The sequence below is a fragment of the Trachypithecus francoisi genome, unplaced genomic scaffold (genome assembly GCF_009764315.1).
Source record: "Trachypithecus francoisi isolate TF-2019V2 unplaced genomic scaffold, Tfra_2.0 Lachesis_group20, whole genome shotgun sequence".
Lineage (NCBI taxonomy): Eukaryota > Metazoa > Chordata > Mammalia > Primates > Cercopithecidae > Trachypithecus > Trachypithecus francoisi.
This window is the reverse complement of record NW_022681466.1, coordinates 55827702-55843182: the sequence shown is the minus strand read 5'-3', so window position 1 is coordinate 55843182 and position 15481 is coordinate 55827702. Positions and strand designations below refer to the sequence as shown.

Sequence of the window (15481 nt, the reverse complement as noted above, 5' to 3'; positions counted from 1 at the left end):
TATTGCTTCCTTGGGGTTGCGGGGATGGGAGATTACACAGATTAATGACACCAATAAAGATCTGAAAGAAGCAGGAGAGAGGCTGGGCACAGTGTCTCATGCCTGTAATCCTAGCACTTTGGCAGGCCAAGGCGGGTGGATATCCTGAGGTCAGGAGTTTGATACCAGCCTGGTCAACATGGTGAAACCTCATCTCTACTAAAAATATGAAAATTAGCCGGGCGTGGTGGCACATGCCTGAAATCCCAGCTACTCGGGAGGCTGAGGTGGGAGAATCACTTGAACCTGGGAGGCTGAGGTTGCAGTGAGCCGAGATCATGCCACTGCACTCCAGCCTAGGCAATGGAAACTCCGTCTCAAAAAAAAAAAAAAAAAAAAAAAAAAGAAGCAGGAGTGATGAAAGCTACCTCACAACAATTTAACTTGTCTGTTTGGCCTGCGAAGAAGAAGGTGGATGGATCTTGGAGAATGACTGTGGATTACTGTAAATTTTATCAGATTATGCCTCCACTTGCACCTCCTCTTCCATATGTAATATCTTTATTGAAGCAAATCAACACAGCCCTTGGCACCTGGTATGTAGCTATTGTCCTAGAAAAGGCTTATTTCTCCATATAAATTGGCAAGAAACACCTGAAGCAGTTTGGTTTTACTTGGCAGGGCCAACAATATCCCTTCACAGTCTTGCCTCAGGGCTACATCATTTCTCTAGCTCCCTGCCATAATATAGTCCACAGAGATATTGAGCATCTTGACTTCCCAGTCTGCATCACATTGATGAAAGTATGCTGAGTGTATCTGAGGAGCAGGAAGTAGCAAGGTCTTTAACTGTCTTTAAGAGATATATGCAAACCAGAGGATGGGAGATAAATTCCATTCTGGCATCAATTTCCACATCAATCAAGTGCCAGTTATTAAATTATTGTCTCATCTCCAAATTCACCCATTTTTACTCTTCTTTGTTGCTAAAGCTGAGACCCTGAAAATCACATTTCTTTGCCTCCCCAGCTGGCTTTGTTATACTATGTTAACTGGGGGCACCAGAGGGACATCCCACACCCGAAGGAAAGACAAGAGACTTGCTCCTTCTTGTCTATCCGCTGACTGCTTCTTGTGCTCTTTTGGTTCCTGTGTACTTCACCTAGTAATGCTTCTTCATTCTGGTAGTAGCATTTCCTTTTTGAAGCAACAGCTGAATCCAGTGTGTAGTAGTTTTTCTATAGTTCTATAATTTTCATTACTCTAAGGCACCACCACCAGCCAGCCAGTGCTCTGGCTTCAGAAGTCTGTGTCCCAGAACCCTGGGTGCCATGAAGCCCCTCCTCTAAGCTCAGAGGCACTAACACCAGCTGAGCAGCACTTTCTCCTCAGAGACCTTAGTTTTAGCTCTGTGGGGCCTATCCTCTAAATTTCTAAATTTTTCCCTTTGATTCTTTGTTTTTTGTTTTCTAGCCCTTAAGGTGGGAGGTATTACTCACCTCTGTGATACCTTACATTTCTCTAAAAAAGTTATCTACTTAATAACTTTATATCTAGTAATTAATTCATTGTTAAAATTTCTTGGCAAATAACTGGTAGAGTTTCTGTTTTTTTTTTTTTTTTTTTTGAGACAAGGTCTTGCTCTGTCACGCAGGCTAGAGTATAATGGCATAATCATAGCTCACTGCAACCTCAATACCCTGGGGTCAAGCAATCCTCCCACCTCAGACCCCTAAGTAGCTAGGACTGCAGGTGTGTACCACCACAGCCGGCTAATTTTGGTATTTTTTGGAGAGATAAGGTCTCACTATGTTGCCCAGGCTGCTCTCAAATTCCTATTCTTATGCAATCCTCCTGCCTCAGCCTCCCAAAGTGCTGGAATTACAGGCATGAGGCACTGCACCCCACCCAAGCTGGTGTGGTTTCTATCTCCTGTTAGGACACAGTTAAATGAAGTTAGTAAAAGTTACAGTTTTTATAAAACTTAAGAAAAAATGCAACCAAGTGAAGGCAACACATGACTCAATAATACTGCAGTTGCTCTCAGCTCTTATATATCTGTGCTATATTAATTTATACTTATAATTATGCCTGAGTTGTTTCAAATATAAGGGATTGGATTATCAAGGATAGGACCATGATTTCTTGTCTCTCTCTCTTTTTTTTTTTTTTTTTTTTTGCTCTCTCTTAAGCTTAGCTATATAAGCCATAATCTTTCAAGTGAAACACTTCATTTGGTATGCAATGAATGAGTTTCAGACATATTGCAAGATAGGGATCTATTCAGCCTGAGGAGTTACTTAAAAGAACTGGAGTGGTTGATACATCTAGGTAATTCACTCCCGGCAAGAAGCAGTGTGATCTAGAGATTCTCAGCAGCCCCCCAAAATCAGGTTGTGAATACCCACCCTAGTATGCCCATGGTCCTGCTGGTGGACAGCACAATGAAGTTCTTGCCAAGCAAAGCCAAGGAGTATTCCACCACCAGGTCATCACTTTCACAAGACAATTGTAGTACACATTGCTGCCTATCATAAACACTGAGCTTTGGAGGATGTTCCAGGTACCAAAAGAGCAGGACTTACAGCCTCAGATAAGGCCAGGAAAGACAGGGAGGCCTGCTAGGTACTCCTGATGAACTCAGCTCACAATCTCTCTTTTTATATATATCGAATTCTTCCTTTTGTTTATATCTGATGTGCCCTTTTAGTTATGTTCGAGTTAGATGCAGAATTATTGCTCTAATAACACAATCATACTCTGCAAATTAGACTGTTATCAATATTTTTGCAATAGATGCTTGACATGAAAAGTGTTTGGGTAGATGGGGAAATTCCCATTGGCAAATGTAATGAGGAAATACCCTATGATAATGTGGCTATATTATCAATTATAATTTATACTTGTAAATTTTGAATTGTTGTGAAAATTGTTTAAAAGTTTTTTTTGGCCGGGCGCCATGGCTCACGCCTGTAATCCCAGCACTTTGGGAGGCCGAGGCAGGCAGATCACGAGGTCAGGAGATTGAGACCATCCTGGCTAACATGGTGAAACCCTGTCTCTACTAAAAATACAAAAAATTAGCCGGGCATGGTGGCAGGCGCCTGTAGTCCCAGCTACTCGGGAGGCTGAGGCAGGAGAATGGTATGAACCCGGGAGGCGGAGCTTGCAGTGAGTGGAGATTGCACCACTGCACTCCAGCCTGCAGCCTGGGCGACACAGTAAGACTCCATCTCAAAAAAAAAACAACAAAAAATAGTTTTTTTTTTTTTATCACCTACTTGTATGAACTAAGTTCTCATCAATAATGACCACCAAGAATTTGAAGAGATCACTGTTAAACTGTCTCATTCAAGAACTGCATGCAGTCATTTCAATAATAAAATCCTGTATAAAAAAAGTTATGTTTAGAGAAGCAAAGTCAGGTTTTTCATTAAATTTTTAGATAACTTTATTTGGAAACGTATACAAATTCAGTATTTAGTGTCATCCTTAATATGTTTATTTTCTCATTAAAAGTAAGTAATATAAAGAAAACCATTTTTTTTCACCAAGTCCCATGTAATTAGTTGCCTCCAAATCCCCTTTAATGTATCCCAGTGTGCCGTACAAATATTATTTCTATGGATGTCATGATGTGGAAAAAAAAAGGTAAAGAACCACCCCTTTAACATTTAGATCAGGATTCTTCACCTGGGTTCCTTGATAGGTTTTAGTAGGTATGAGAAATACGCAAGTACATCTTTCTGGAGAGAAGGTCAATAGTTTTCATCAGGTTCTCAAAGCTTAAGAAGCAGCTAACCTCAGAGATTTCAAGCTCCCCTATAATTTCACCCCGGAAGAAGTATTGATACAAGTTAAGGGTTAAATGGACTCCAGTGGTACAACCAGGCCTCCAGCATCATAGGTGGGAAGAGTGAAAGTGCTATAAATAGAACTAGGAGGACTTTTGTATCTTTGGCTCCCTCTTTTGGGAATCCTGCTCTTGACCTCTCTCTCCTCAAATTCAACCAGAATAGTAAGAGGATCCTAGGATCTTCACTCTATTAGAAGATACCTCCTCTCTCAGTTCACCAGAAGACCTAGCAGGAACCAGGGTGGAGCCTAGGAAAATTAGGTATAAATGGGGCACAGAGCCTAGATTCATCAAATGCTTACTGTGGTCCAACTCTGTTCACAAAGTGACTGTACTGGGATCTGCAGACAAAGCCTGAAAGCCAATATCATAAAGGCCACATTTGCCCAGACCTTCTCTGCTTTGTTTCTATAGAACTTTGTATGTATATAGACTTCTCCTATATTTCTACATACCTCCTTTCGTGCCTAGCAGAGGTGACAGAAGCCATGGTACCACTAAACTACGCTCTAATTATTTGTTGATGTGTTTTCCCCTACTAATTGGCTTTGAGCCCCTAAGAGGTAGATAAACATTTCTTGTTCTTAAAGCAGTGTCTAGTATACGATACACATTCAAAAAATATTTTCTCAATTATTAGTAAATAAATTAATGAACATGCACCAATAATTTCCAAATCTTAGTTTCTTTAAAAGGTATATACCAGGAAGAAATATTTCCCCTGAAAATTATTAATAAATGAACTTCCTGATACAAACAATGTGAATTTTGGTGTCTCATAATTCTTGATCAGGATTTTATCACCTTAGATATGTGGAACAAAAATGTTCCACACTTACCTACAGATGAAACATGTCTTGACCACTACTCTACTTCTACTATTAAGAAAAAGAATGATGATCGGGCGCAGGGGCTCACGCCTGTAATCCCAGCATTTTGGGAGGCCAAGGCAGGTGGATCATCTGAGGTCAGAAGTTCAAGACCAGCCTGACCAACATGGTGAAACCCCTGTCTCTACCAAAAAGTCATAAAATTAGCCAGGCGTGGTGGTGCATGCTTATAATCCCAGCTATTCAGGAGGCTGAGACAGGAGAACAGCTTAAACCAGGGAGGCGGAGGTTGCAGTGAGCTGAGATTGTGCCATTGCACTCCAGTCTGGGCAACAAGAGTGAAACTCCACGTCAAAAAAAAAAAAAAAAAAGGCCGGGCGCAGTGGCTCATGCCTGTAATCCTAACACTTTGGGAGGCTGAGGTGGGCAGATCACTTAAGGACAGGTGTTCGAGACCAGCCTGGCCAATACAAAAACTAGTCCGGTGTGGCGGCGGGCCCCTGTAATCCCAGCTACTCGGGAGGCTGAAGCAGCAGAATTTCTTGAACCCAGGAGGTGGTGGTTGCAGTGAGCCGAGATTGCACCACTGTACTCCAGCCTGGGCAGCAAAGGGAGACTCTGTCTCAAAAAAAAAAAAAAAAAAGTTATCTTAATTACATAGAGGGCTTTACAGTTTATGCTGCACTTTACCATACATTATCTCAAGAATCCTATCAGTTAGGGTTCCATTGTAGAGATAAAGGAATTAACGCTCAAAAAGTTCAAGCAATTTGCATAAGGTTTTAGAGCTGGAACTAGAAACCAGGTCTTCTGATTCCAATGGTAGTGCTCTTTCTCACTGCAAGGTTAATGGACTCAAGTCCTACATTTTCCAAGATAATTTCTTAAGAGTATGTTACCATGAAAAAGTAGATCATCGTTGTTGCCGTCCCTGAGTCAGAGAATCAACATACAAGTACTAAGACCTACAGATTTGAGTATTACTTTTTCTAGAATGATACTTTGGTTCATAAAGCACATATATTTCATTTATTTGAGTTCATTCAGCTTCTAGCTATGTGTATTTCTTGGCTGTGTATCTAGTTTCCTGTTTGGTCTCCCATGCATTGGTTCAAAGTTCTTACTTCTGAACCTTGCCTTCTCTTTTCCTGTTTACTACGGAGCTCTGGGAAAAACACAGTCAGATTGTTTAATCTGTGAACCATACATCTTTGTTTAATTTTGCCTCACAGTCACTCCTGATCACCACCAGGGGGCAAAAGCCTACCAGCTGGCTTCTCCGCACTACACTCTATATAGGACTGTATAGTACAGGGACCCTCAGTGTCTGATTCTTGATGGAACCTCCCTGCTAATTATTTCAACCACAGGGCCCCAGGGAGAGAACAAAGGCTCAGCACAGAGAACTCTTGTGGCATTTAACCGTACAGCAGCCAGAAAGAGCTCATGACAGCCCTGTCAGTTTAAAAGGAGCAATGAGATCCAAGAGTGTTTGAGTGACAAACAGGAGGGGGTGGGTTTTAATAACTGCAAACTCCCGAGTGTGTGTGTTTTCTACAGCTTTGATATATACGGTGGTATTTACCAGCTCATCCACTCAAACTGAGAAATAGCCTTGTCAACGCTCTTTCTTTGTGTAAATAATCAGTGATATTTGCATTGTGCGATTTTTTTTCCTTTTTAATCTTGATTTTCCATTACATTTTTTGCTTATGTTCTGCAAAGAGTTTACCTCTGAGAAAATCATTCCCTTAAAATATCTTTTAATCTTCACTTTTACACGGGTCTATGAAATAATGACATTTAGAGACGAAAGAGAAGAAAGCTTAACGAGCAAATCCTGTTTAATTAAGAGAATGTCTTTACAGCAGGAGGCAAGTGAGAGGTCAATAGCAGGCTGGACCCTCACAACTCATCGAGCCAGGCTTCCACGGACTCCCAGGCGCGCTCAGCTTCTCTTCTCCTCAGGAATAATGAATAAGTCTTTAGATAGCCAATAGAGGAAGCAGGAGGGTACCACAAACCTTTCCAGGGTATCAAAAGGAAAATGGTTTTCTTTCCAGAAGTCTCATCATAAAACATGGACGGAAGGGTGGGAAAGTTGAGAAAAAGCCCCCGAGAACCGGACCGAAGGGGGTAAACGGGTCTAGCTCAGTCCTGTCTGCGCCCAGTGAGAGGGTCTGAAACTCTGCGGAGCCCTTTCCCACTAGAAAACGTGTTTGCTTCAGGATTTTCATCTCAGATGCTTTTTTCTAAGGTTGGTTAAGCTGTGCGCCGCCCCACCTCATAAAATGGTTGTCTCTCAGGAGTGAAGACTCCAGCGGCCCCCTCACCCGGCTGAGACCCCTCACCCGGCTGGCTCCCCCCGGCCCCTTCCTCTACCCCACTCCACAGCACCCAGCGCTGGCAAACCACGCAATTCCAGTGCGAAGGAGGCAACCCAGGAGGGTGCGGCGGCCCGAAGCCCACACACTTGGCCGGCTTCCGGCAACTCAAGGGTTACGACCAGGCGGCGGCGCGCGCCGAGGGGAGAGGCGGTAGCTGACAGGTGGCGCCTGCGCACTGGGAGCGCTCATTGTGCCCCGCAGCTGCCGAACCGCCCGCCCGCCGCCCGTTCGGCGCGTCAGTCGGCGAGAGTCTGGTGGTGGGTGCGGAATCTGCGGCCGTTCCTGCGGCCTCCTCCTCCTCCCCGTTCCCTTCATCCCCACCCCGCACCCCTTTCCCCATCCCGGCTCCGTCACCCTCCCGCCCCCCACACTCAGGACAAGAATGCCCTGCCCGGAACAACCCAGCAGCGCCTAGATGGCTTTGGTCACGGTCCAGCGGTCACCTACCCCCAGCACTACCTCCAGCCCCTGCGCCTCGGTGAGTCCTTCCTGGCGGCCGCTCCGCTTGCTTCTGTCACTGCGGCTCCGCTTTGCCTCAGCGGGTCCCGCCGAACGCCACTGCGCACGCGCCGCGCCGCTTCCCAGGCCTTGGCAGTCGGCTGCCACGAACCCCCCACACCCCCATCTTAAAGACTAGCAGCAGGAACTACAAGACGTTGATTTTTGCCCCCATCACCCTGAGCACCTAGCTCCTCACAATCCTCGCCCTGAAATCCCCTGTGGCATGCCTCCCTATGGCTTGAGCACTTCCTTTTGGTAATGAGTCATTCTTGCTTTTCACCCTCCCCCTTCTTTTACCCTCTGTTGCTCTGCGGCAGGGAGGGGACCGTGAGCCTCCTGCGTTGCCCCTTACCCACACCCACATCTCTTACCCACACCATTTCATAGACCCGTTCAGTATTTGCACACTGCACACCCTTCTTCGGACTCGCCAGGGTGTGTGCCTTCCCCTAGTCACTTGCTGGCTTTCTTGTGCTCTGTACTGTTCAGGCTTTGAACTGCCCAACGGTAGTTACTCCTTGGTTTCTCCCTCCTGCCCCCCACCCCAAAGGGTGACAATGATCTCTATTTCGTGGACCTCTTACCTTTCCTTTATGAGGTCCCGAAGCATCTGGTGCTGCTTGGTGATCAGTGCCAAATTATTTCCATCTTACAGATATTTATGCCTTACACTCATTGCTCATGATCATTCTCGTTATAAGGTCGTGTTTGTATGACTCGTTACCTCAGATGCCTGTGCCAATAAAGCATGCTCTCAGAAGGAGAATACCCAGTAACCAGCCTTTCCCCGCTGGGCCCGTCTTTGCCTTCTCTCCTTTCACCACCCCCACTCTTTTACACTCCATTTCTTAGGCTTCGTTTTTGAAAATATTTATTTTTAAAAACAATATATTGCACCAGTGGGGCGAATGGGCTTTAAAAAACAAACACCCAGATGTTTTAGAGAGAAATAGACTGAATGAAAATGTGAGCAACTGGGAAAACCACTTTGAACTTCCTGCAGAATTGTAATTTTAAAAACTGTGTTGGTGGATTTAGTAGTATCAAGATGCAAAAAAAGGTATTTAATAAACACTGTACCACTCTCCATTGTAAAAAAAAATCAATCAGGTTACTCTTAATATTTGTATGTTAACTGAGGCATGAGATATCAAAGCTCGTCATTTCAGTATCATTTCCTGAATTTCAAAGTTTTGTTGTGTATGGTTGTAGTTTCTTCTTTTCTGAGCTTTAATTGCATTTTGTGTGACCAAATTGACAACTATATCTTAATTCAATAAGTGATTTTATTTCAAAGGTTAACATATCTTGGGTTGTTTCGGAGAGCTGAACTGGGATTCTTGGTTCAGGGAGGCATATTTCCAGTGATTGTAAGGAAGAATTTGTAACAGTGGAGTGCACTGCCTTGCAAAATAGTGAGTGCACATTGCTGGAAATATTCAAGCAAAGCTGGAGAACATTTTGCCTGGGAGGTGATATAAAGAATTCCTGCAGTGGGGGACTTCTATTTCTAATCTAAGATTCTGTGATTTGAGAATACTTGTACTTCAAAGCTGGTAAAACATTTTAGGGTCATCTGAGGACAAGTATCATAGGAATAAAAATTTAATATAGTTTATTCTTATGTGTAGTACTTTATGCTAGTTTTTGGAAAGTCATTAACATACCATCAAACCTTCTTAATTCACTCCACTAGTAAACTCTTTGGTTTGTGGTTACTAGGCCTGATTTTGAATAAATCGATTGAAAGTTATTAGAGTCATACAAATAAACTGGAAATCAGTACTAGAGTAACATTTATTTTCCTTGGGCATTGTTGAAAATAGTTTATGCTATGATAATATATGTATATCAAGTTGTCATCATACTAATTTACTTGAAGTGAATGATTAGTATACAGTAAGACCGTGTACACTTGATATGACTTCATTAGCCAAAACTTGAGTTACTTTCAAATCTTGAGGTATGTTAATAGTCACTTTTGACATAGGTAATTAAATTGATCGTGTAATAAGCTCCATTGTTGAGTTAAATCACTAATATTTCTATATCTACTAGCCTGGTTATTTCAGTTGTTTATACTTGGCCCTGTATGCAAAGGAATCCTAAGGCTGGTGTAACAATCAGCATTATTAGCATAACTAATAAGCCAGCTTCCTTTCCCTTTAAATTGTCTCCCTTTTGGACTTCATCCAGAATTGTGTTCAGCTGAGTTGTTTCGAGGTCCTTGTACTCTAGCATTTGGCTGCTGTCTGATCTCCATATATTTTGCTGTTCCATCTCTTGCTGCATGAATAGGTTGGGTCGTTTGCTTTAAAATAGCAAAAAGAACCTAGAGAACCATGAAAGAAGAGGTTTAATTTTGTGAGGCTGGAAATTTACATTTTTTAATTAATCATTTTAAGCACGCTGTTAATACTTTTTCACTATAGGATGCAGGGCATTTTAATACTGCCAGCTCTTTAGTGTTGTTTCATTAGGCATTAAACAATATGCTAGGTGCGAGTGACCATTGTAGATACTAAGATGTATAAGAAATTGACCCGTTCATCAGGATCTTGCAATCTGGGGGCCTGGGGCATTGGAGGAAGAACAAACATGAGGTAAGAGGGAAAAGAAGAAGGAGGGGAATGATACTGTAGGTATGTGAAGGGTTTGTAATGGCCATAAGTATTATCTGAATTCAGATTAAGATAAATTCACTGATGGCAATGTTAATAATAAGAGTAATAACAATATCTAACATTTCTTGGGTCCTCATCTATGCCAGGCATCATGTTAAGTGCTTTACATGAATTAATTCATTTACTTCACACAATATGCCTTAGGGAAGTTGCTCTTATCCTCATCTTAAAGATGAAGAAGCTGAGGCAAAGAGTTTTAAGGAGTATATGCAGTGTCACTCAGCCAGTAAGTGACTGGAGTTATAATTCAAACCTAGACATGTCTAACTTTAGAATCTGCCATCTTTTCCTCCTTGGTGATGAAAAGGTATGCCTAGTAGGTGGCTCTCAAACTAGTTCTTGAAGGATGGATTGAATTTCTATAGGCCAAGAGAGAAGTTGTGAAGAAGAGAGTATTGCAAATGAAGAGAAATTGTGTACGCCAAAACTTAGAGGCAGAAGAGTACAGGGCATATCTGAAGGAATTAAATAGACCAGTTTGAGGAAGGATTTGTTTGGGAGAGTAGTAAGAGATAAAGGTGAGGAGGCAGCTAGGACTGCACAGGGACTACTGAGCTTGGGAGTTTGGAGTTTGAACTTGATGGAGAAGGTAATGAAGAGTCTGCTGAGGTTTTGAGTAGATATGATCACAGTGGTATTTTAAGTTTTTTTTTTTTTTTTTTTTTTGAGACAGAGTCTCACTCTGCCATTCAGGCTAGAGTGCAGTAGGACAATCTCGGCTCACTGCAACCTCCGCCTCTTGGGCTCAGGCGATCCTCCCACCTCAGCTTCCCCGGTAGCTGGGACTACAGGCATGCACCATCACGCCTGGCTAATTTTTGTGGTTTTTTTGGTTGTTTTTTGTAGAGATGGGGTTTCGCCATGTTACCCAGACTGGTCTCGAACTCCTGGGCTCAAGCCATCTGCCCACCTTGGCCTCCCAAAGTGCTGGAATTACAGGCATGAGCCACCACACCAGGCCTATTTTAAGAAAATTGATCTAGTAGATATGAGCCAGAGAACTTTCTCTTTGAGAAAGAGAGAGAGGCCATGAGTGGAGCCAGTGAGAGGCTGTTCTAGAAGCTCAGGCGTGAGGTAATAAATGCCCAAACTGGGATTTTGAAGTGGTAAAGGAAAGAAAGAGACAGATGTGAGGGGCTGTGGAAAAGACTTGGGAACTGATTAGATTTGAGGGGAGGGATCAGAGATGCCAACTCTTGGGATAGATATTGTTCTTCTTAGATAATAGATGTTTCCTGATTACTAGAAGGCAATATAAGAATCATCTCTGTCTCTTTCTGTTCTTTCTGGTATAAATTTTTTTAAAACTTCTTTTTTATTTTAAAAAATGTATTACTTTTTAATGGACAAAACATTTATGGTATAAAACATGATGTTTTAATATATGTGTACATTATGGAATAATTAAGTAAGGCTAATTAACATCTATCACTTCACCTAGTTAGCTTTTTTTGTGGTGAAAACATTTAAAATCTCACAGCAATTTTCTTTCTTTCTTTTTTTTTTTTAAAGATGGGGTCTCACTGTAGCACAGGCTAGAGTGCAGTGGCACAGTCATAACTCACTGCAGCCTCAAGTTCCTGGGCTCAAGTGATCCTCCTACCTCAGCCTCCTGAGTATCTGGGACTGCCCAGCTAATTTTAATTTTTTTTCTTTGTAGAGATGGAGACTTGCTTGGGGACTTGCTGCCCAGGCTGGTCTTGAACTCCTGGCCTCAAGGGATCCTCCTGTCTCAGCCTCCTAAAGAATTGGGATTATAGGCATGAGCCACTGTGACCAGCTACAATTTTCAAGTCTGCAATACATTATTATTGACTATAGAAACCATATTGTACAATAGCTCTTCATAACTTACTCCTCCTGTCTAATGGAGACTTTGTACCCTTTGACCATCATCTCCTCCCCGTTCTCCCACCAATCCCCAATCTCGTGTGAATTTTCTGAATTGATACCTATATTGATCCAGGGTTAAATAAACACAGTATAATACTATAATAGTATTTTAGTTTTCTGTAGTGCCCGGTACTTTTCAGAGTGGTTTTTGGTGTGTGTGTGTTTGTGATCTAATTTAATTCTCAAGCAGCCTCAAAAGTTACGCAGGACAGGTACCACAGTTTAAAGACTTGGCTGAAAGTGACAAAACTTGTGGGTGTAATAACTGCATAGAACTAAGTTCCTTGGCTCCTGGTTTATATCTCTTTCCATGATGTGGTAAGAGAAACAGCATATGCAGCAGTTTCTGATCCTGAGACTTGACTGCCAGTTGAATAAAGGTGCAAGATATGAAACACAATCAAGAACTCACAGTCTCTTTGGAGATCATTTAAATTGCAACCTTGACTACCTAGAACAGAATCATCTAAGTTTATGCAAATCATTTTAGGTGATAGCTTTGTTTGAAGCCTATTAACTCTTAATTTATACATAAATCTTATAAATGTGGATATTAAGTTTTCTTATTCTTATATTACCAAAAGCAGCATAAGAATGGAAAATTACAGGTGCTGCTAAAGGCAGGTTCCCTATAGTGCTGGGAAAGAATAGCTATTGGTTTCACCACAAGGGAAAAGGGGGAAAAAAAAAAACCCACAAGTAGCTGGCATAATAAAAAAATTGAACAATTCTTGCCTAATTAATATAGGAACAGATAGTCCTCTAGGACCCAGTAGTTCCTGACAGCTACTATTATATGTTCCTAATGATGATTCTGAATCATCATAAGAAGGCTTACTCTTGTTTTAAATCTTGATTTAAGCCATCAGGATTGAGTGTGGTGTATTTTTAGATAGATGTCCATCTAAGTTTCACCAAAGTTTTGACATTTAAGATGCACATTCTAATTAATGCATAAATCCATTTACATATACATCTTATTTCTTGATGCTATGCTGAATAAATATTATTGAGTTATATGTACATATAGATTAAATATGGCACACCTCTCTCACTAGCTTGAGAAAATAAAGCCAAGGCAGATATGAAATTGATTTCTATTAAGTATAAACACAAGTGATGCTTTTCTTGATTTAGGCACCAGTGACAGAGAAAAAAAAAAAGTGATGCCTTTGAATTTTTTGAAGACAGCTTTAGAAATTTTCATGAACTCTAGAAATGACTATTGTAGGAAATCCAGAAATATAGAGAAGTACAGAAAAGATTAAAAAAAAAAGACATGTGCCATTTATTTTACAAAGCTGAAGTACTGCTGTATATATATAATTTTATATCTTTTTTTTTTTTAGAACTTTGGTATCTATCACAGATGTATTGCTATATCATTTAAATGACCGCATTCAGTAGTTTTTGTTTGTATGTTTTGTTTTGCTTTTTTGAGACAGTCTCACTCTGTTGCCCAGACTGGAGTGTAGTAGCATGATCTCAGCTCACTGTAACCTCCGCCTCCTAGGTTCAAGTGATTCTCCTTTCTCAGCCTCCCAAGTAACTGGGACCATAGACGTGCACCACCATGCCTGCCTGAAGTTGTAGGCTTACAGGCGTGAGCCACCGCACCCGGCTCCATTCAGTAATTTTAACTCTTTCTAACCATTCCATTCCATTATTGGTTGGCATTCAGTTTTTTCCCAGCCCCCCTGCCCCCAGCTTTTTTTTTTTTTTTTTTTTTTTGAGACAGGGTCTCACTCTGTTGCCCAGGCTGGAGTGTAGTGATACAATCACAGCTCACTGAAGCCCTGACCTGGGCTGAAGTGATCCTTCCATCTCAGCCCCACCAAAAAGCTGGGACCATAGACATGCACCACCATGCCTATCCAAATATTTTATATTTTGGAGAAACGAGGCTTCATCCTGTTGCCCAGGCTAGTCTCAAACTCCTGGGCTCAAGCAATCCTCTCACTACAGCCTTCCAAAATGCTGGGATTACAGATGTGAGTCACCACACCCAGCCATTGTTTTTCTATGATAAATTACATTACAATGAACATCACTGGCTAAAAATATTTGACTCAGTTTGGAACATTTATTAAGATTTCAAGAAATTCAATTACTGGATTATAGGGTATAAACAATTTTAAGGCCAGGCACAGTGGCTCATGCCTGTAATCCCAGCACTTTGGGAGGCCAAGGCAGGTGGATCACAAGGTCAGGAGTTTGAGACCAGCCTGGCCAACATAGTGAAACCCTATCTCTACTAAAAATACAAAAAATTAACCAGGTGTGGTGGTACATTCCTGTAGTTCCAGCTACTTGGGAGGCTGAGGCAGGAGAATTGCTTGAACCTGGGAGGCAGAGGTTGCAGTAAGCTGAAATTGTGCCACTGCACTCCAGCCTGGGTAACAGAGCAAGACTCCGTGGAAAAAAAAAAAATTGTTTTAAAGACTTCTGTTATATATTTATGCTTTCTAGAAGGGTTATTTCAATTAATGTTTATTCCAGCTAGAATGGTATAGGAATGCTCATTTTTCCTAACCTTATTTACACTGAATATTCTCATTTCATTTTCATTTTTGAGTTGGTGTCTTGCTATTTCCCAGGCTAGTCTTGAAATCCTGGGCTCAAGCAATCCTCCCACCTCAGCCTTCTGAGTAGCTGGGATTATAAGCCCACACCAATGTGTCCAGCCTCATTTCATTTGTATTTTAATCACTACTAATTTTTTAGGATAAAGGGTAGTACCTAGTTGGTTTGATTTGTATTTTATTATTAAGTCAGGTATTTTTCAAATGCTTAATAGGCATTTACATTAAAGTTTTTGAAAAGATATATTTTTTGAGGTATAATCTACAAACTCTGAAATGTACCTGTTTTAATAAGTATACAATCCAATTATTTTTAGTTAACTTAGAGTTGTGCAACACTCACTTCAATTGTATTTCCTTTTTTTTTTTTTTTTTTTTTGAGACAGAGTCTCGCTCTGTCGCCCAGGCTGGAGTGCAGTGGCCGGATCTCAGCTCACTGCAAGCTCCGCCTCCCGGGTTTATGCCATTCTCCTGCCTCAGCCTCCCGAGTAGCTGGGACTACAGGCGCCCGCCGCTTCGCCCGGCTATTTTGTATTTTTTAGTAGAGACGGGGTTTCACCATGTTAGCCAGGATGGTCTTGATCTCCTGACCTCGTGATCCGCCCGTCTCGGCCTCCCAAAGTGCTGGGATTACAGGCTTGAGCCACCGCGCCCGGCCTGTATTTCCTTTTTATGAGCTATTCTTTTCAGTTTGTGTACCCTCTTGATGTATTACGAATATTAACTATTATATTTGTTACAAACTAAGTGCTTTTAAATTCAGTTTGTA

At 41.7% G+C, this 15481-nt stretch overlaps 2 protein-coding genes across 5 annotated transcripts in view; one reads left to right on the top strand and one right to left on the bottom strand.

Annotated features, from left to right (window-relative positions):
* The window catches only part of EFCAB5 (EF-hand calcium binding domain 5), a 180989-nt gene extending 173311 nt beyond the window's left edge, over positions 1–7678 (bottom strand). Inside the window, exon 1 of the mRNA XM_033184403.1 lies at positions 7500–7678. The gene's annotated coding sequence lies outside the window, so the exon portion shown is untranslated. The remainder of the gene's footprint in view (positions 1–7499) is intronic.
* Positions 7240–15481, top strand: part of SSH2 (slingshot protein phosphatase 2) — a 314778-nt gene continuing 306536 nt past the window's right edge. For 3 of the 4 annotated variants that reach the window (XM_033184405.1, XM_033184409.1, XM_033184412.1), the window contains exon 1: positions 7240–7530. In XM_033184405.1, the coding sequence (XP_033040296.1) occupies positions 7468–7530 (63 nt within the window). In that variant the 5' untranslated portion in view covers positions 7240–7467. The remainder of the gene's footprint in view (positions 7531–15481) is intronic. The other variant, XM_033184407.1, reaches the window with a different exon arrangement.